General features: G+C 44.5%; 1 protein-coding gene and 1 non-coding gene across 4 annotated transcripts; both read left to right on the top strand.

The window, feature by feature from the left end:
- The first annotated feature begins 3,484 nt into the window (after positions 1-3,484).
- Positions 3,485-7,783, top strand: LOC112431505 (deoxyribonuclease-1-like). Of its 3 annotated transcripts, XM_024800115.2 has the most exons (10): positions 3,485-3,587; positions 3,858-3,997; positions 4,678-4,816; positions 5,213-5,301; positions 5,377-5,478; positions 6,287-6,402; positions 6,587-6,699; positions 6,785-6,939; positions 7,015-7,108; positions 7,590-7,783. In XM_024800115.2, exons 3-10 carry the CDS (start codon positions 4,679-4,681, stop codon positions 7,638-7,640), a joined length of 858 nt encoding a protein of 285 aa, XP_024655883.1. In that variant the 5' UTR covers positions 3,485-3,587; positions 3,858-3,997; position 4,678; the 3' UTR covers positions 7,641-7,783. The 3 variants fall into 3 exon arrangements, with proteins under 3 accessions (XP_024655883.1, XP_024655882.1, XP_024655885.1); XM_024800114.2 differs by lacking the exon at positions 3,485-3,587 and having other exon boundaries at positions 3,754-3,997; XM_024800117.2 differs by lacking the exon at positions 3,485-3,587 and having other exon boundaries at positions 3,763-3,997; positions 5,398-5,478.
- Positions 7,784-14,929: 7,146 nt separating this feature from the next.
- Positions 14,930-18,216, top strand: LOC112432657 (uncharacterized). Its single transcript, XR_013098229.1, has 3 exons — positions 14,930-15,069; positions 15,979-16,056; positions 16,960-18,216. It is a non-coding gene; the product is annotated as an uncharacterized LOC112432657 (transcript).
- The last annotated feature ends 2,390 nt before the right edge of the window (positions 18,217-20,606 follow it).

Below are 20,606 nucleotides of genomic sequence, written 5' to 3'. Positions count from 1 at the left end.
GTCGAACCAGAACGCCAGATCTTCTCCCTCTGCGTCGGCGTTTGCGGCCTCCAGGACCAGAGAACAAAGGCGTCTCAGGTGAGATGAATGGGGGGTCTGCAAACGGAGCGTCCATGTTGCAAAACTTGAACTCCGGAAAGTTATAAGAAAGACCGTCTTTTATGTCCAGTAAGGTTTGGCGGTCGTACACAAGGAGACATGTGCTACTCGCGAAAAAATGAAGGAAAAGTAAAATTAAACACAGAAAAAAGCTGTTGCTTGGGGGAGCTCGCGACGAGGCTGCCATACTCGGCGCCATCTTGGATGATATAAGATATAACACTGGGACAGATGATAGTTTAACAAGGCTGTAGCAATATTACTGTTGTTATTGTTAATGACTGTTACGTGTCTCTGCTGGAGCAGACCTAGAGTAGATATTATGTTTTGTCTGTCCCTGCTCTCATGAACAAGGCATCTTTCAAACTGCTTGAAGGAATTTCTTCAGTTTCCGTAAGGATTTTGCCAAAGTTTAAGGTCATCCCAACACTGCGACACTCATTCTGAGTTCATTTGTGAAGTGTGACAGAACTTCACACAAATGCCAAACAGGACAACAGCAAGTTAAAACAATGCTGAAGTGTTTTTATTGTATGACGAGCAGAAAAGAATTTGAGGTTGCAACGTTATCCTTGTTGCACTGCAATCTTGGGATGTGAGAACCTGAAAGCCTGAAATCTGTACCCCATCCACAACACACCTTTTCTCTGTACTCCTCCCCAGCACCCTGCAGTCACATGCGCCTGCAGGTAGATAAAAACCTCAAAAGAGACACTGGTCGCCATTCTGCTCAGAAGCTTTTCAGGAGCTTTCAGAAGATTCACGAGTTCAGGCGTCTCCACCGTGCAGGTCACGTCCGGTTGGGGGCTCTGTTGGCTCTCAGGTGACTGTTTCCTCGCGGCTGCGTGCAGCGGGGCTAGGGGAGGGTCTGTGCTGACGGACGTGGGTTACTGACCTGGTAGCCTGGCTGCCCCTGGGTGGGTCCGGGATGGGCGTGAGGTTCTGGGGGCGCTCCGTCTCTGGGCTGGGGCCCGGGCCGGGCCTCGGGGGCTTGGGTCCTGGTTGGTGTGTTGCCGGGGTTGTGGGCGGGTGGGTGCATGGGGGCCCGGCCCTGGAGCAGGGTGCCGCCGGTGCGTCGAGCCGCCTGGGGGGCTCTTCAACTGGTGGGGGGGATGGTCACATCTTGCAGGAGCTTTCTTCTCTTCAGGAACTCTCTGCAGGAGGGGGAGATACAGGAGAGGTGGAGGAATATCTCAGCCTGGGCGTTTACCGTCTTATGTAGTCTGGAAGATGTGTGGATGGTGGGGTGGGTGCAGTTTTCTCTGTGGTGGGGTTGGGTGGACTGTCCAGGGCTCTGTGGAGCCGGGGGGCGCTACTGCACTGGGCCCCGGTCTGATGGGCCTGGGCCCCCCTTCCCTGGCGGGTCGCGGAGGGTGGGGGTGCCTACTGGGGTCAGCGGGGGAGCTGGCCCCAGGGAGGGGTTACCTGCCCCTCCCTTCCTTCCCTCCCCATCTCCAGCTGCCTCCCTCTTCCCGCTCCTCCACAACCACCCACACATGCAGGGCCTTGGAGTAGGGGTATGTCACCAGGGTGCAGAGGAGGCTACCCCCCCCCCCCCTGTCCCCTTCTGGCTGCCTCTGCCTCAATTTTAACCCACAACTTAGACATTCACATTATTCACACTCTCATTACACATACATATAGGATCTTGGGGGTGGGCACAATCACGGAGTCCAAATCACCATCAGGGTGTACACCTCACCCCTGACGTCGTTGCCCACCTCTCAATTTTAAATACACTTAGTCATTGAGGGCTAGCAGGAGGGACCATGCGCTTACCTGCTGCTCTCTGGCAGGTAGCTCCATGCCCTCCTGGGTTTTAATTGCACCTTAGAACACATATGCATCAACACTACAATGAGCGGGTGGAGGGAGGTTTGGAGTCTTCTCCCACCCCCATTCTCTGCGGCCTGCTGGAGCGGGAGGGCTAGTAGGAGGAGTTGGCCGTCCGACTGCGGTCTGGGGTGTGGGGCCTCCCTGCTGCTGCGGAGTCGGGGTGGTCTGCCTCTCCCCACCGCAGGGAAAAGGGTAACACCACCTGGGTCTGGGTGCAATTCCCCCCTCCAGGGGCAAGGGTACCTAGACCCGGTTTGTAGAGTACGCTTGGGGAGTGTGATTGTGTGTACAGCGTCTCTTTATGTCTGTCTCCACGTTGGTTGAGTGTGGAGTGAGTGCATATGAGAGCATGAGGGTGGGAATGGATGTTTGTGTCTGTGTGTGCCTGTATGTCTGTGTCTATATGTCAGGTTGGGTATCAGACGCCACCTCTCTGTGGACACCTCAGGCCCTCCAAGGTTTGGAGGCCTATCTCCACCCACCACCACTTCCCCTGCCGGTGGCGGACTCCCTCAGGTGTCGGTGTGTTGGTGGTTCTTTGTGTCTGGGGGTGGGCGTCCGGGTACACACCGGCTCACTCCTTGGCGGCCGCTTGTCGGGGCCTGGGGCTCGCTCGGGCCCCTTTGGAGGTGGGGTGCCCCCGGCCTCTCGGCCTGGGGCTCGGTCACTCAGGCACAGCTGGGGGCCGGCGGAGCTCACGGGCGCGTCACTGCAACTCCCCCTGACTTCTGCTCCGCGGCTGCTGAGTGAGCCCTCATCTGGAACTCTCCTCAGCTCTTACTGGAACAGTGGCGCGGCTGCCCCTCTGTTGGTCTTCCATGGTCTCTTGTGTTCTGGGGGCCTCTGGATGTCTGGAGTTTTGATCTCCTCCATACCTGCTTCACACCCTGGAGGACGGGGCTGTGGCCCCCCCACACTCCCTAGCAGATCATTACATGGAGAAACCTTTGGAATGCAAGCATGCTGATCCACACAGGTATGCACACATGGGTATTCACAGACGCGGACTAAAGCTTTCTTGGCTGCTGCCTCAAAGCACACTGTGCGCTGTCTATCTTGCGTGCTGCACAATATCGTTTATTATTTAGTAAATATTGATATCTATGACTAGCTAGTTTATTGTGATGGTGCTTTGTTTTCTCTATTATTATGTTGCTCTTTGTTGTTTGCTGTCTCCTCTGTTTGTTTGTTTTTTTTGTTTTGTTTTTTTCTCCATACAGGTGACCCAGGAGTTCTTTTTTTTTTTTTTCTCTCTCTCTTCCCCCCCCTTCTCACCGTCTCTTCTCCCCTTTGGTTTTCTTTCTTTCTCTCCCCCTCTTTCTCTCATTCATTCCCCCTGTCCTATTTATTAAAAAAAAAAAAAAAAAAAAAAAAAATGACAAAGGATGAACTGAAGCTCTGCCATCACGTAATGTCGCATACTGCTGTTTCTGATGTCATTTAGAAAAAAAAAAAAAAAAAAAAAAAAAAAAGATATAACACTGGGACAGATGATAGTTTAACAAGGCTGTAGCAATATTACTGTTGTTATTGCTAATGACTGTTACGTGTCTCTGCTGGAGCAGACCTAGAGTAGATATTATGTTTTGTCTGTCCCTGCTCTCATGAACAAGGCATCTTTCAAACTGCTTGAAGGAATTTCTTCAGTTTCCGTAAGGATTTTGCCAAAGTTTAAGGTCATCCCAACACTGCGACACTCATTCTGAGTTCATTTGTGAAGTGTGACAGAACTTCACACAAATGCCAAACAGGACAACAGCAAGTTAAAACAATGCTGAAGTGTTTTTATTGTATGACGAGCAGAAAAGAATTTGAGGTTGCAACGTTATCCTTGTTGCACTGCAATCTTGGGATGTGAGAACCTGAAAGCCTGAAATCTGTACCCCATCCACAACACACCTTTTCTCTGTACTCCTCCCCAGCACCCTGCAGTCACATGCGCCTGCAGGTAGATAAAAACCTCAAAAGAGACACTGGTCGCCATTCTGCTCAGAAGCTTTTCAGGAGCTTTCAGAAGATTCACGAGTTCAGGCGTCTCCACCGTGCAGACATACAGGAGCAGGTATGGACCTCTCACTCGCTACAAAAACATCTGAGCTGTATTCGGTGCAATACTGTGAGCCAGTTTCTTGTTTAGAGTGGATGTTTCAGGCTACAGCAGCATTACAGTAACTTTTGTGCATTTTTCCTGCAGTAATTGTGCGTTTACAAACACATTTCAGCAGCACATGCAAACCATCACAGTATAAATGCAGCTCTCTGTTTCCATATTTGGCAACCTTTGGTCTTCCACAACAGCTCCAGGACGGTGTAACCAGGGCAACAGAGTAATATATTGTCCTAAAAGGATAATATTTTACCAAGCCTTGCAACATGCTGCAAATAGCGACGCGCTAAATAGCATGTTAGATAAACTGCCAAAAATACATCCAGAGGAGCAGGTGTTAGGTCTCTCACTCTCATGTCATGAGCTCTCAGCAGATGGTGGAACATGAGCCGCTTTGTTTTGGACTAACCTCCATGTTAAACTGGACTTTATGACAGAGAAATATGGAGTGAAAGGAAAGGCCTTACTTCAGCCTGCAAATCGGTTTTTAATGCACAGGAACTGGAAATTATTAACCTGATAACCTGGGAAGTCATTTGCATACATACGTGTAAAATAAATATGAAATCATTTGTAAGCGTCAGTGTTTCATGTGATTTCTAAGTCATTTTTAACATGTGACCTGTTTGGTGTAGGATGCATTTGGTGGGCACTTTGGGGCTTTTTCTGACCTTGCTGCATCTCTCTAACTCGCTGCTGCTGGGAGCCTTTAACATCAAATCCTTCGGAGACACCAAAGCCTCCAACACCACTCTGATGAACATCATTACCAAGGTCTGGGACTTTTCCCTCTTTGGTAGATATGACAGTTTGTACAAAATGTTTACATCCACCCATTTGTAATGCAATTTGGGTCAGAGTGCTTTCAAAACCAATCCAGAAGTGTTATCTTGTGTGTGCGTTTTGAAATAGTTTGAACTGAATTTTGAGAAATGCTTTGGATGATTTGGCCTGTTGCAGAAGTAAACCTGAATATTCCCAGAATATTCCCACCTCTATGCTTAAGGAATGATCAATGAAATAACTGGATGTGCAACAGCTGTAGCGTTGCCTTTACAATCTAAAGCTTAACACATGAATTTTTTCGTGCAAGGTAAAATATAAACAAACGTGATGTTGCAAGATGGACAATCAGCTGATTCATTTTCATTTTTTATGTGTGTTTTGCAGATTGTCCAACGCTATGACGTCATTCTGATCCAAGAGGTCAGAGACAGTGATCTCTCAGCAACCCAAAAACTCATGGAGTACGTCAACAAGTGAGTCCACACACCGAACATGGAACATTCAGAGTAACACTGAGCATGAAATGCAAACGTATGGAAACATAAAAGTGTGTGTTTGTTTCCCCCCAGAGATTCTCCTCAGTACAAATACATCGTCAGCGAGCCTCTCGGTGCGAGCACCTATAAAGAGCGATATCTCTTCCTTTACAGGTGCACCACGATGAAAAAAATAAGTCTCTACTCTACACACAGTGAAATGATATTTATTCAGTTCAATTTTATTTACACAGCGCCAAATCACAACAAGAGTCGCCTCAAGGCGCTTTATACTGTCAGGTAGACCCTACAATAACACATACAGAGAAAAACCCAACAATCAAATGACCCCTATGAGCAGCACTTTGGCAACAGTGGGAAGGAAAAACTCCCTTTTGACAGGAAGAAACCTCCGGCAGAGTCAGGCTCAGGGAGGGGCGGCTGTTTGCAACAAAACATGGTTCGTTGCAGTGATGCCGTGTAAAAAGCATTTTTAGTTCTTGCTCTAAATATGTATTTTGTAGAAAGGGAAAAAGTCTTTTTCATGGCAGAATGTGAATAGTTTGATTGTTTTCTTTGTTTCTTAAAGCCAAACAATTTAACAAAAATAAAAATGACTTGTTCACGTTGCCCGGGGTTAAAGTCAGGATTGGTGTTGGATCATCATCATTACTTAGACCTCAGAGGGTTAAAGAACCTCCCATAAGTTTCTCAAATAACCATTCAAAACAACTTGATTAAAAATTTATATTTCCAGCATGTTTGTAGTGTTTGAGGCATGTTTGAAGTAATTTAACGGCAAATCCTCCGTCTTTGTTCTGGCATAAACATACATCTTATACACACTCAGAATTCAGAAGAAGTGATTTAAAAAAAGGGGAAAAGCAGAACTACAATAAATTTGTCCCGAGAAGCAACTGGACATGTTTAGAAATGAAGTACACACTGGCAGCAAATGAAAAGGTGGTGATTTTCTCCACAGGGAGGCGCTGGTATCGGTGGCAAAAAGCTACACCTATGACGACGGCCCGGAGGAAACTGGACAAGACGCCTTTAGCAGGGAGCCGTTTGTCGTAATGTTCTCCTCCAAACACACTGGTAGGTGCTGTGGCTCGAGTTATACAGCTGTTTCTGCATCACACTGATAATGATGTGGATCCTCATTCAAACATTTGTGCGTGGTAGTTCCTGGGACATGTTAGTCACTAGTCCTTTATCATTCTCATGCGGTGTAAGCGCCTCCGTCACTGTCAACACTCCTTCGTTCCCTTCTCTTCTGTAGCTGTGAGAGACTTTACTCTGATCCCTCAGCACACCTCCCCAGAATCAGCTGTTCGGGAGCTAAATGCTCTCTATGACGTGGTGGCAGATGTCCGCGCTCGCTGGAACAATGATGTATTTACAGCCTACAAGTAAAAATCATTTATTTGGTGGAAAAACACACATTCGGTAAATGCGACTCACACTACTCTCCCTGCAGGACATCGTGCTGCTGGGTGACTTCAACGCAGGCTGTAGTTATGTGTCCGGGTCTGACTGGCAGCAGATCCGCATCTTCACTGACAAGACTTTCCATTGGCTGATCACTGATGCGGCCGACACTACCGTGTCGCAAACTGTCTGCCCTTACGACAGGTAGACAGATTGTGGCAGGTCGTTCTGATGTGTGCACGCAAACTCTAAACTCTAATCATCTTTCTGTGTTTGCAGGATTGTGGTCACTGCGGACATGATGAGAGGAGTGGTGAAAGAGAGTGCGAAGGTGTATAACTACATGACGGACCTGAATCTCAAACAAGATCTGGTAACAGATGAATTTCAATCCTTATCTCTGTAAGAATTCATTTGAACTAAAAAGCACAACCTGCCTCATTCCCCGCTGACACTAATGGAAACGTCAATATAAAAAGTTAACATAATGCTGTATTCACTGCAACTGAGACCATAGACTCGTCAGCAAAATGTTTACTGAGCTCCAATCAGAAGAGAGGCATTCTACACAAAGGGCAAAGCAGTCGCCCCATCAGAAATCATGCAGTTTTAAAGCACTTTTGCTTTTTTAATATCAGCTTTGAGCTACAGAAAATCGAGCAACTTTGTAAAGCAGTGGCTGTAGTAACGACCACAGAGATGCAAACAAAATCATAATGCAGTGTATACTGTAGTGATGGCATTACCATGCAGGCACGTTGAGTTTTTCAGCACTGGAAAGAAACCTGTGGAAACTGAAGCCGTCTGCAGCACAAACTGTGAGCCACTAAAAGAACGGTTTCTCTGTCTCTCAGGCGTTGGCTGTCAGCGACCACTTCCCCGTGGAGGTGAAGCTGAGCGGTTAGGCTCACGTTGCTTGAACCGTGACTTCCACAAGCTTTCCACACATCGTGCTCAATCTGCAGCCAGCACAATGATCATTCAGTTGGGGACTACTGTCAGCCACAGCTTCATGAAATGCAAATGCACAATAAAGCCACTAAAAGAATTTCACTGAAAACTTGTGTGTTGTAAAGAATTCGGCTTCTTGTTGCAGTGGAGCACATTTGTCTGGAACATTTACTGAGGCCCTTTGTTGATTTGGAAACCTTTAATAACGCGTTTGTATTTTATTTCACTTCCTTTGTCTGCTTAAATGTCTTCAGAGTTTAACGTTTTTTAATTAATTTCCCAAAACAGCTCAAACACACAGCAAAACACTAACCTGCAAAACTGAGCCAAAAATGTTGAAAAAACATAAAAGAGCGGTAGAGTAATACATCTGTAGGGGAGACCGGGGATAGTTGTCACATCTTTGACATTTCTGTCTGTAAATTGGAGCTCTTTTAAGGTAGTGGATTCAAAATGTAATGCAAAGTATTTACATGTCTCTGCTATTAAATAGTGCAGCTATTTTCTCTGCAGCACAATTACCCATTGCATGGTATGGCCTCAAACACGAAGAGTGAAATGTTACAATTAACCCCATAGTCTGGGTTAGTTGTAACATATCCTGGGGTGAAATGTAACACAATGAAATAAGAGTACTAACAAAACATTAACATGTAATCTTTGTTTATTCAACACATGAATGCACTTAGAGCCATTTATGTAGCTGTGTGTGTGTATGTGTGTGTGTGTGTGTGTGTGTGTGTGTGTGTGTGTATGTGTGTGTGTGTGTGTGTGTGTGTGTGTGTGTGTGTGTGTGTGTGTGTGACAGAATGCAGAAATCTAGCTTTTGAACATATTCCAACCCCCCAAAAAAGACAAATTATGGAATTTTCTGCAACTGAATATTTCATTAATTTTGGTTGGTCTTCCTTGAGTTTGGCCTCATTGGCTCAGTGGGCATTATAACCTACAACTCTTGCACCAACTTTGAACATAACAATGAAGCTGAAAAAATGTAGCTGTGCACCAGCATCGCAATTCCATTACTTTTTATCATGGCTTACCTTGGTGTGGTTTGCAAAGTGCTTCAGAAAGATGAGGAAATCTGTTTCTTGCACCCATCCTGATTTATTTCCACTACCAGTGCTTCCTACTGGTCCATCTCTGACACAGTGGTCTGCATAATGTATGTGTGGGAACACAAACAGTGGAGGAATTGTGTTGCCAATGGCATTAACCGCATATACAAATGCGACCAGTGAACCTCTCTCTGCTGATGTCGTTGCCCCAACTTGTTTAATATAAGTTAAAGTAATAGTGTGGTAAGTTGTAACATCTGCGTTATTGTTACAACTGACCCCGACTGTAGCTGTTACAACTGACCCAGACTCCTATAGCCATGAACTAGCTAACATTACAGCCAACGGCTAAAACATTAGCACTAAAGACCTACACAGAATATATCCCCATAGACATACAAATAACACAATTTAAGTTTGATGAGTTTAACTGCAAAGCAGATAATGCTATTAGAAATTGAAATAAAGTAGAAAAACGTACTTTTTGGCATACAAATTACTTTTTTTGTGTTAAATTGTCTGTGTTTGACAAAATGTGCTGATTTTTCACATGTGATAGCAGAACTGAGTTGGGCATGCACAGGATGAGTCACATCATTTGAAACTTAGCCCTGATTGGAGAAACTGGAAGTGTTACAACTGACCCACGTTACAACTATCCCCGGTCTCCCCTACACAAAAGAAGAAACAATGTATTCATTAAAGATTATTTTCAGTCATCTTCAGTTACTCCTGTAAAGCTGAAATGTGTTCACCACATATGTTAACCTGTGATTTTTAAACACTGAAATGGAAAATCAGGTTGTCTGCATACAAAAAGCTAAAGACGCCTGGGAAATAGAGACACTAGAGTTTCTAATAGCGTCCAAGAGAAGTGTGCTTGGAGAGACGATAGCTGACTGCAGCCTCAAGATGGCAGTGATGTAGAAGCACATCACTTATGCTTTGGTATAACTGACTAGACAAGCACTGCTTGTCCTGGCTGAACAGTTGAGTTGGGGTTGCTGTAGTTCAGTTCTACTAATTGGAAGGTTTGCAGTTCAATACCAAGCTGCTGCAAAATACTTAGCCTCCCCCCCGAGGATGTAATATTAAAGTGAATACACGTGCTGATTTCATCTCTTTACATGAAAGAACATTTACTTTTCCAGGAGTCACATTAGTGACTTGTAGCTTTAGGCTTAGTAGACGACTCACACATTGACAAATCCAAACACATTTGAGGGTAATACTCTTAAATGTGTAAATGTAGTGCTCAAAGAAAACAGGGAGCACCACAGCAGAGGTCATTCATGTCTGTCACACACAGGACGTGACAGTGAAAAGTGTGGAGACACTGCACACCTGAAGTTTAGCCGATTGTGTTGCGCTGACACTCAGGTCCTTTTGAAGTGTCGTATATTGATTCAATTGTCCAAAACACAAACATACAAAGAATGAAAAATGCTCCTTGTTATAAGAATGCAAGATTCATTTTGATTTGGTTGTCCGCTGAATTTTTAACTCCTGGCTGACCCTTAAAAATGCATCCCTTTAGAGCCCTGGGGACCAAAAATGGTCCCGCCCCAAAAGTGCAATAAAAAGATTATATATTCATATTTTTTTCCACTTTAAATTGGTCAGTCTTTTAAAACTACTTCTCCCTGAAATATTCATATAAAGTTTTAATTCGATTTTCGTTGTTTTAACCCTTTAAATCCCAGTTTTATTACATGAGCGTCCTGTTTTTTTAGCCCCAAAAAACTAAATATTTTCCAAATAAAACATTTGAAGTAATATTTGTTTGTTATTATAATTAGGCCTTTAGATGGACCAAAGATTGGCACCAACATTCATTTTGATCGCCTTTTATTTTTTTTGCAGGAGCGCATTTCATAAAATGCACACACTATCGGTCCTAATCGACCACGCCCAAAAAAGTGCTATAAAAAATTTATATATTAATATTTTATTCCACTTTAAATTAGCCAATCTTTTAGACCTACTTCTCCTTGAAATATTCATGTCAAGTTTTAATTACATTTCGCGGATTTTAACCCTTTATATCCCGGTTTCGTCACATGAGCGCACTGCTTTTTTTACCCCAAAAAACATAAAACTTGAATATTTTCCAAAAAAAACATTTGAGGTAATATTCAATTGTTATTATAATTAGGCCTTTAGATGGACTAAAGATTGGCACCAACATTCATTTTGATCGCCTTTTATTATTTTTTTCAGGACCAGAAAATGGTCTCCAGGTGGCAAATGCTTCTCCTCTAGGCCGAAATAAGTGCATCTTCCCAGGGTAAGTCGCGACGATGACCGGGGCACGATCACCGGGGACTCCTTTTTCCAGCCCACACGTCCGATACCACGTGACAACAAATACGTCATTTCCTGTTGACTAAAAAAAAAAAAGCACCCTCTAACGGTCCTAGGGACCGAAAATGGTCCCGCCCGATCAGCGGGCGAAGCCGCTGCTGCACGCCGGAAATGAGGCTTCATTTCCCGCAGGTCTGTCCAAGCAGCCCGCTGTTTTCCAGCAGGGATCAAATGTGGAGCAAGGGCGCCACCCGGTGGACAAATAAAAAAATTACAACTCTAAGGCTCATAGACCAAAACGAAACGGAAACATAAGTAATCACCAAGACATTAACGGTAATAATTCTGCAGTGAAAAATAGCGTTTATAATGGAAGTCAATGGGTCAAAAATGGTCCCTAGGGCTCTAAGAGGATGTGTATTGTTAGCTTAGCCACTGAAGCTAATTTAAGGAAGTCAGACTTGAATTTTGAAATGAAATTATGCCAAACTTTTTTTTAGAGAATTTGGCTATATTCCATTCAACACAGTGCAAATGGCTTGTAACTGAAAAACTAAAATGTACAAAAATGGTCCCAGGGCCTCTTAACATTCTCCACTGTCATTTGAATGTAGAGACGTCTGAGTTACAGAGATAATGAATGAGAACCACACGCTTTAATCCATTTAATGTATGAATCCAGACATTTATTTGGATATTTCACAGTAAAAACCAAACATTTGTTAGAGATGACAAAGGCTTTGCCACATTTAGATGCACTAAAGGTCAGATTTGCTGTTAGTCCTTCATATGTGAGACTCTTTTGCAACAATTAGCAGTTTGCTCGCGTAAGCATACTGCAGGTAATGCTGAGTGATGGAGAAGGCTCGGCAGGTTGCCCGAGTGTACGGCTCTTCAAACCAAAACAAAAAGTCACACCCTAACCTCGAGTGTTTTTATTAACACCTTGAGGGGTAAATGCTGGGTTTTATCCCCCAAACATGTAGACTGCTCACTGCCTGATGTCAGATCACATCTGTAGCTGGTGCTACAAAGTGTGCAAACATGTTTCCCCTCTCTAAGCCTTTCTTCTCTTAAGCATCTCCAGATACATCCCCAGGGACTTCTGAATAGAGTCCTTGGTGATGAACTTGACAAAGTTATTGACATCAGCCTCTCTGTTAGCCGCCAGCTTGTCTATGGTTGGCTTCCTCATCATGGACTTTGTGAGCTGTCTGGCGTGATCTGCAAATGAAACAAATGCACATGTAAGGAAGCTGTGCATTCATATACAATTTCTTCTATGAATACTGACATGGGCTTCAATTCATTGCAAAATATATTCAATTGCAGCACTATTGTGGAGCACCTTTTATTTCTTATGTGGGAAAGTGACATTTCTAACAGGTGCTGAAAGCTTATGCTCTTTCTCTGCCTCCTGCACATCCTGCCAAGTACCAGGATGTACTAAATACTGCTGTACAGATGGAAATACACCCATATCGACACTTCTGAGGTACGAGGTTACATCTCCCTACATGCGGGTTCGTGGCACCTCACCTTAAAACAAACATACACTGATAGCAGCTCATTTTTTTCCTACCTGCCTTGGAAATGTTACCTGCAATTTTATTACCCAAATGGTAAATGGACTGGTTCTTATGTAGCGCGTTTCTACTCATCTGAGCGCTCAAAGCACTGATGAGGCCAATCACCGTGATGTCATCTGCAAACTTAATGATGGTGTTGGAACCATCAGCAGGTCTGCAGTCGTGGGTGAAGAGGGAGTAGAGGAAAGGGCTCATCACACAGCCTTGTGGTACACCGGTGTTCATTGTGATGGTAGATGAGCAGCGGTTATCCAGCCGGACATGTTGGGGGCGGTTGGTCAGGAAGTCCAGTAACCATTTGCAGATGAGGGAGCTGATGCCCAGGTCTGTCAGTGTCCTGATGAGTTGTGAGGGGTGGATTGTATTGAATGCTGAACTGAAGTCTATAAACAGCATTCTGGCGTAGGTGTTGTTGTTGTTGTGAGATTATAATATTATTTTATGCCATGTTAGACCCCTAATTAAAGATTGTGAATTATTATGTAGTTTTAGTTTGCATTATTCTCCTGAATTAGAAGAAGGTGATAACTCTTGCATTAGTTTGCATTACCTTAGACTGCTGATTTATTGTGGATGAATGATATTGTTTTATGATGCATTATACTGCTGAGTTATAAGAAATACTGTTCGCAGAAAGTCATCGCCTTATTTGTCTGATTAGAAGAGAACAGAACATGCTGGAGTTTTCTGCCCCATCTCAGCAGGAGCAGATAAACAGGGAGCCAAGGTCGTAGCTTAGGCGCCGTGTGAGAGAAAGCATGTGAATGTTTAGGCTTTTTATGATAAGGTGGAGGCACCAGAGGCTATAAGAGTTTGAGCAATGCTCCACCATTTTGAGATCTGATGCTGTCTGCGTACGGTGTCCATCTCCCACGCGTGTGATCATTAAAATCATCGTTTGACTCAACCCGGCAGGACCAGTGTTGTTATTGTGGTTTTTCCTCTTGTCTCCATCCCCAATATTTGAACTCGTAACATTGTCCAGGTGTGAGAGGACAGAGTGCAGTGCGATGGAGACTGCATCCTCTGTGCTCCTGTTCTGGCGGTATGCGAATTGGTGGGGGTCCAGGGTGGGGGGGAGACAGGATTTGAAGTGTGCTAGGACCAGCTGCTCTAAGCACTTAGTGATGATGGGGGTGAGTGCTACTGGGCGGTAATCATTGAGGCAAGATGGGTTGGAGTTTTTGGGTATCGGGACGATGGAGGTGGATTTGAAGCAGGCCGGTACCACAGCGTGGGCCAAGGACAGATTGAATATGTCTGTCAGCACTCCTGCAAGCTCCCCAGAACACGCTCTGAGAACAGGCCCGGGGATGCCATCAGGACCTGCAGCCTTGTGGACACTGATCCTGCTCAGCACCACTCCTACATCGGTGGGGGAGAGAGTCATAGGTTGGTGGTCTGCTTTGGTTGTGATTGTGGGGTTCCCTCGCTCAAAACGAGCATAAAAGTTGTTGAGCTCATTGAGGAAGGAGACATCAGAGGATGCGGGGGAGGGTTTGGTGGTCCTGTAGTCTGTGATGGTCTGGAGTCCTTGCCACATGCGTCGGGGGTTGGAGTTGGAGAAGTGTTCTTCTACCTTCTTTTTGTAATGGTGTTTGGCTTTTTTGATGCCCTTCTTTAGATTAGCCCTGGCTGTGCTGTAGGCGTGTGCATCTCCTGACCTAAAGGCGGTGTTGCGGGCCTTCAGGAAGAGACAAAGATCCCGGTTCATCCAAGGCTTCTGGTTGGGGTACATGGTGATCCGTTTCTGGGTGTAAAGTAAAGTGTGCATGTTAGTCCCCGTAGGGATATAGTTCCTCTGCATTTAACCCATTCACCCAGTGAAGCAGTGGGCAGCCACCAATGCAGCGCCCGGGGAGCAGTGTGTAGGGACGGTACCTTGCTCAGGGGTACCTCAGGGTAGCCGTTCAGTGGAGTCGAACCACCGACCTTCCGATCATGGTGCCACCACTCTACCTACTGAGCTATCCCTGCCCACTGTCAGGTGGTGACACTGTCTGTGGTTTTGGAGATGTAATCCAGTACAGATGAGGCGTACTGGTCCAGGTCTGTGTGGGTGAACATATTCCAGTCTGTTGGTGTGGTTGAAGTTCACCTTTATGTGCTGAAGGTGAAAACACTGAGCAAAGGGAGGAGTGTATGATCTGTAGATACTATGGAAGCTGAAGATTGTACCTGACACCCGTTTGCTGCTGCCACCTTCTGGCCTTCAGGTGCTCTGGACGTGCTGTTTTTTGTCCTACAGCTTTAAGAGGCTCTGTCTCGGCTCTTAGTTGTTGGCACACCTGTTCACCATAAGTCATCACAGCACAGCTCATGGGCTGGGCTCCTCCAAAGGTAACCACCAAGCTGATGTTGGTTGGAGTTGTTTTATATGTTTAGATTAGTTTGTTGTCTCCTGCATGCTGTCATCTGCTGCTCTCCCTCAGGTATGTTCCCAGCTCAGGTGTGTTTGTGAGGGAGTGTTAGGGACCCGCAGAGACACTGGAGACAATAACTTGTACGAGCACAACTAAACTCATGGCTGCTGATCATTTAAGGTTTACCTTCAAAGTAGGAACTGCTGTCCTCCCTTAAACTGTGTGTACAGTGACTGGAGAACAATCCTCAGTGCTGGCCTACACCTGGGACACTGCAAACCAGGGTGCTTTGCTAGAAAGCAAGTTCAGCACATGCAGGATGTGTTTCTGATATCGCGGTTTCGCAATCTAGCTTTGAGCACATTCATGGTTCCTTTCATCCTCGGCACCAGTTGCTGCTTGTTGGGAACATGACCTCCAACTATCTGTCCACTAACTCTTGGGAAGAGCCCATCAGGATGCTTGGTGAAAAACCTCATTTTAAAAACAGCCCTGCACACTGTTCCTTCACCGTGACCAAAGAGTTCCATGATTCCAGATGCTGACAAGTAATGTCGCTCGATTGTAACAGATCAAGTAGTGTAATTGTGTTTGTGTGCAGTTCTTTATTTATATATTTGTATTGTCCGGGCATACGAGCACAGCTAAACCTACAGCCGCTGATCATTTAACCTTTAGCTTGGCTTCCCAGTTAAAGTGTTTACAGAGAGGGAATGATTGAATCAGGGTGTCATTTCTCATCTGCACGTGTATGTTGTCCATGCTACCTCAGAGATATTTCAAAGGAAAGGTTAGACCTGTCTCCTTGAGGGATTATTTAAAGCTTCAAGTCCTCTGATCCTCCGTCTTGCCATCAGCTCAGTTTAATCTAGACCAGGCTAAAAGTTTATTATCTTAGGACGGTCTAAGTCATCTGGATGTAAAGTGACTTTAATGTGCATTTCGGCTCCGGAGCCTAATAAAGCTCTTTCCTGGCAGGTGTTGGTGGGTCGAGCAGTCTGACGGAGGAACGTAGTCGGCCATCTTGGAAAGAAGAAAATGTTTTCTTCACACACGGTGAGAAAAACATCGTTTTTATAAATCATGAGTCCGAACATTTTACAGACTTTTATACGTGAAATTGTTCGTAGTTTATAAACACATCTGGAAGTGCCGTGCAAACCAAGGCCGAGCTGCTTTTAGGAAACGTGAAAAGTCTATCAGTACAACTTTCATGAATGATCATCATTTATTGTCATTATATCATTATGATTATTGTTAACTACCACCCTTTAGTAATTATTTACAGTTTTCCAGAACATGAGAAACAAAATGCATGTTAAGAAAAGAAAATAGTAAATGGAAAGACGAAGGCTTCAACCTCTTAGACCTTTCCTTATTTCCAACACAGCTGATTTAAATGGTTAAATGACTTCCAGTTCTCCTGGTAACGAACTAATCAATTGATTCAGGTGTGCTGACCCAGGGTGAGATCTAAAACCTGCAGGACACCGGCCCTCGAGGCCTGGAGTTCGACACCCCTGGTCTTACACCAAGGACTAAATGGTTCATTTTTGGCTCTCTGCACTGTAACAGGGACGGGGTGATTTGCAGAGCACTTTGTAAATGAGGACTGTGTGCAAGAGGTGCAAGTGCACGGGTGAAGTCGCACTGTCCCCTCTGCATTTGATTGTCCCTCGTTGGGTCGGGCGTAAAGACTGAGCAGGGCAATCAGCTGGTAGAACCGATGTCCACAAGATGCAATCAGCGATGCACTTGTTTAAATGTATTTTATGCAATAATACAGTCTTTCTTTTCCAAAACGCATCCAAACAATTTACAACACAACAGGTTACTATTATGGGCATCATCCAACAAACATGTTTCTTATCGAAGCAGAGAGGCCGGCACGACAAAACAAGATTTAACTCAAACACTTATTAAGCTTCTGACTCCCTGCCTGTGTCTTTGTTGCTGTAGGAACAAGACGCCAAAGAGAGCCCAACACCTCAGTGCTCTCAGTTGGCTGAAGATGCTCACTCAAGTGCAAACTTACTTGAGCACTACAGGTGTGATCAGTGTAACAAGAAGTTTCATGCCCCGTGTCACCTCAGAAGACACCAGCGCATCCACAGTGGGGAAAAGCCCTTCAGTTGTGACCAGTGTGGAAAGACTTTTAATCGGAAAGGCAACTTAAAAACACATCACCTCAGCCACAGCGGCGTCAAACCACACATGTGCCACCAGTGTGGAAAGACATTTAGTTTGATGGGCAACTTGAGAACTCATCAGCGCCTACACAGAGGAGTCAAACCATACGCATGTAGCCAGTGTGAGAAGGCTTTTACTCAGATGAGATACTTAAAAATCCATGAGATGGTCCACAGCGGAGAAAAACCCCACACATGTGAGGAGTGCGGAAAGACATTTAGTTTGATGGGCAACTTGAGAACTCATCAGCGCCTGCACAGAGGAGTCAAACCATACGCATGTAGCCAGTGTGGGAAGGCTTTTGCTCAGATGAGCTACTTAAAAATCCATGAGATGGTCCACAGCGGAGAAAAACCCCACACATGTGAGGAGTGCGGAAAGGCTTTTAATCATCAGAGCAACTTAAAGAGACATAAACTGGTCCACAGTGGAGTTAAAGCACACAAGTGTGACCAGTGTGGGAGGGCTTTTGCTTTGAAGTCGAGCTTGGCGACACACAAGCTGGCGCCGCATGTGACCTTTCTGGGAAAGCCTCCAGCCAGCGACCCCAGAAACACGCCAACAGACGCTGATACGTGATCGGTGCAGCAGTTCAGTTTACACAAACTCGAGCTTAAGTCAACTCTACGCTTACTGACCATGGACACGCACCAGTGCGACCAGTGTGACAAAGCCTAGAACCAGTTTAGAGGTAATTCAGTCAGTTTTTTTAAACAAGCTAATGTGTATATAAAAGATTTGTTACTGGTAATACAGCAAAACTTTATTGTAGTTTTTAAAGTTCAAGTTAAACCATGTGAAATAAGTTGGATAATACACGGTGTTACATATGGGACACAAACGCAGCGTTTTGGGACAACATGGTTTCTGTTGGGTTTACACAAACTGTAAAGATGTTATTACGATGTTATTACGATGTTATTACGATGTTATTACGATGTTATTACGATGTTATTACGATGTTATTACGATCAATGTTAGCTCTACATGGGTGTTAGATTTCAAAATAAAATCCTTTTAAACGATCGTCTCGTTTCATTTATCACCAGCAGAACAGTCTCCAACAGTGTCCAACTTTATGGCTCATAATGGGCAAAGACGCGGCTACAACTTTGATGCTAATCTGAAGTGAATAAAACTATAATAGGACATGAAATGCATTTAGATCTGTACATATGCTGTAATGATCACATGATGTGGCGCCATCCTTTCTGAAATTAAACCGACAACAGATTTGTTGTCTGGGGCATTTAACACAAACTGATTTGAATAAAACGACATCATGAATGCAAAAAACGATGCAGCTGCATTCATATTCATATTTCCTCCTCGGTTCCAACTATTAATACAGAAATGCAAATGCATCATTCTTTTCTTGAAATTTAAACACAGGTTTATAAACGGTCTCAGCAGTTCTTAAGTACATTTAGTAAAACAGGTAAACACTTACTAAAACACAGTCATTGTGTCCTTACATGCTGTCGTTTTAGCAGACTCTCAAACCAGTTTCAGTCCAGTAGTGTCCGTACCACTGCCGCCCAAAACCAGTATCACGAGCTCAGTGTGTCACATGGCCTTGCTTGACCAGATGGTGCTATTCAAAATGTTGCCAGAAGGGATAATGAGCATCACTCTCATGCCAACAGTTATGGCAAAGATTTTATTCTGCACGTTTGATCTGAGACACGACTGGTTATCCATCAAAGTTCAACACTTTAAAGTCCACAACTTTCCACACTCTGATAAGCACATCCCAGCGGTGACCGCCCCGCCGGTTCCCAGACTGCAGCCTTGCCGTTCGCTCTGGGGCTTATTTTTAGCTACACACATGGCACTTTTCCATTTTATCATTCTTTATTAAACATCTTACAAAGAAGTATTTAACTTTAATTAGTTTTACCAGAGTGTGCATGTTTATGGATGTTAGAGAAAAATATAAGGTGCAGATACTGCACATCTGCACCCCCCAACAGGTCACATGTGCATATAACCAAAAGTCAAATACAGAAAATGATCCTGCTACTTTGGCCCTAGTGCAACTCTCTGTTGGTCTTTGGTTTAAACTGCAAGAGTGGCTACAAATCTGTGGTTAAGCTGCACTTCCTGCTGTTTCTCCCTCTGTACTCGTTGCTCTTTAGGTCAGTATGTGGTAGTTTTCCATGTCCCAGTGGAGATTTCCTCTCGTGCAAGCTTTCCTCACGCGCACACTGAGCCCTCATCCTTTCTACACAAAATTCGTTTGTCTACTTCATAAACAAGACTAATAGTCAGCAAACATCTTGGCTTCACTTGGATTCTCAAGTTTAAAATACATGGAAAGTTTGGGAAACTATGGTTTACCCTGACGGGAGCATGAATGTGGACAGCAGCGGTGGCACCGAAATTTATTCAGTATTTGCTGAGGCATCAGATTCTCGACAGCTGGCAGTAAAGAAAGAGTCAGGAGGCTGGGTGTAGTGGACACCGGTATATGTCTAAGCACCGACCTGGCAGATCTGATTACAATGTTAAAAACATAGAGCTTAACCCTCATCAGTAACATGACAACTGTAACATGCTGTAAGTATGAGCACTTTTATGAAACTTCACTAAAGTGTATTATTGTGTTGTCAAGCTTGAATGCATTGTAAGTGAATGGGTTCTGTTTGTTCAGCTACAACTGGGAAGAAAAACTTTCTGACCAATAAGGTGGAGACGGTGGCATACTTGTGTTGTATCAGCCTATCGGAAGGTTTTTGAAGGTCTGATTTCAAGATATAACACTGGGACAGATGATAGTTTAACAAGGCTGTAGCAATATTACTGTTGTTATTGCTAATGACTGTTACGTGTCTCTGCTGGAGCAGACCTAGAGTAGATATTATGTTTTGTCTGTCCCTGCTCTCATGAACAAGGCATCTTTCAAACTGCTTGAAGGAATTTCTTCAGTTTCCGTAAGGATTTTGCCAAAGTTTAAGGTCATCCCAACACTGCGACACTCATTCTGAGTTCATTTGTGAAGTGTGACAGAACTTCACACAAATGCCAAACAGGACAACAGCAAGTTAAAACAATGCTGAAGTGTTTTTATTGTATGACGAGCAGAAAAGAATTTGAGGTTGCAACGTTATCCTTGTTGCACTGCAATCTTGGGGTGTGAGAACCTGAAAGCCTGAAATCTGTACCCCATCCACAACACACCTTTTCTCTGTACTCCTCCCCAGCACCCTGCAGTCACATGCGCCTGCAGGTAGATAAAAACCTCAAAAGAGACACTGGTCGCCATTCTGCTCAGAAGCTTTTCAGGAGCTTTCAGAAGATTCACGAGTTCAGGCGTCTCCACCGTGCAGACATACAGGAGCAGGTATGGACCTCTCACTCGCTACAAAAACATCTGAGCTGTATTCGGTGCAATACTGTGAGCCAGTTTCTTGTTT

Source organism: Maylandia zebra, linkage group LG4, assembly GCF_041146795.1.
Source record: "Maylandia zebra isolate NMK-2024a linkage group LG4, Mzebra_GT3a, whole genome shotgun sequence".
Classification (NCBI taxonomy): Eukaryota; Metazoa; Chordata; class Actinopteri; order Cichliformes; family Cichlidae; genus Maylandia; species Maylandia zebra.
Note: the sequence above shows the minus strand (reverse complement) of the source record. Positions and strands in the feature narration are given on the sequence as shown.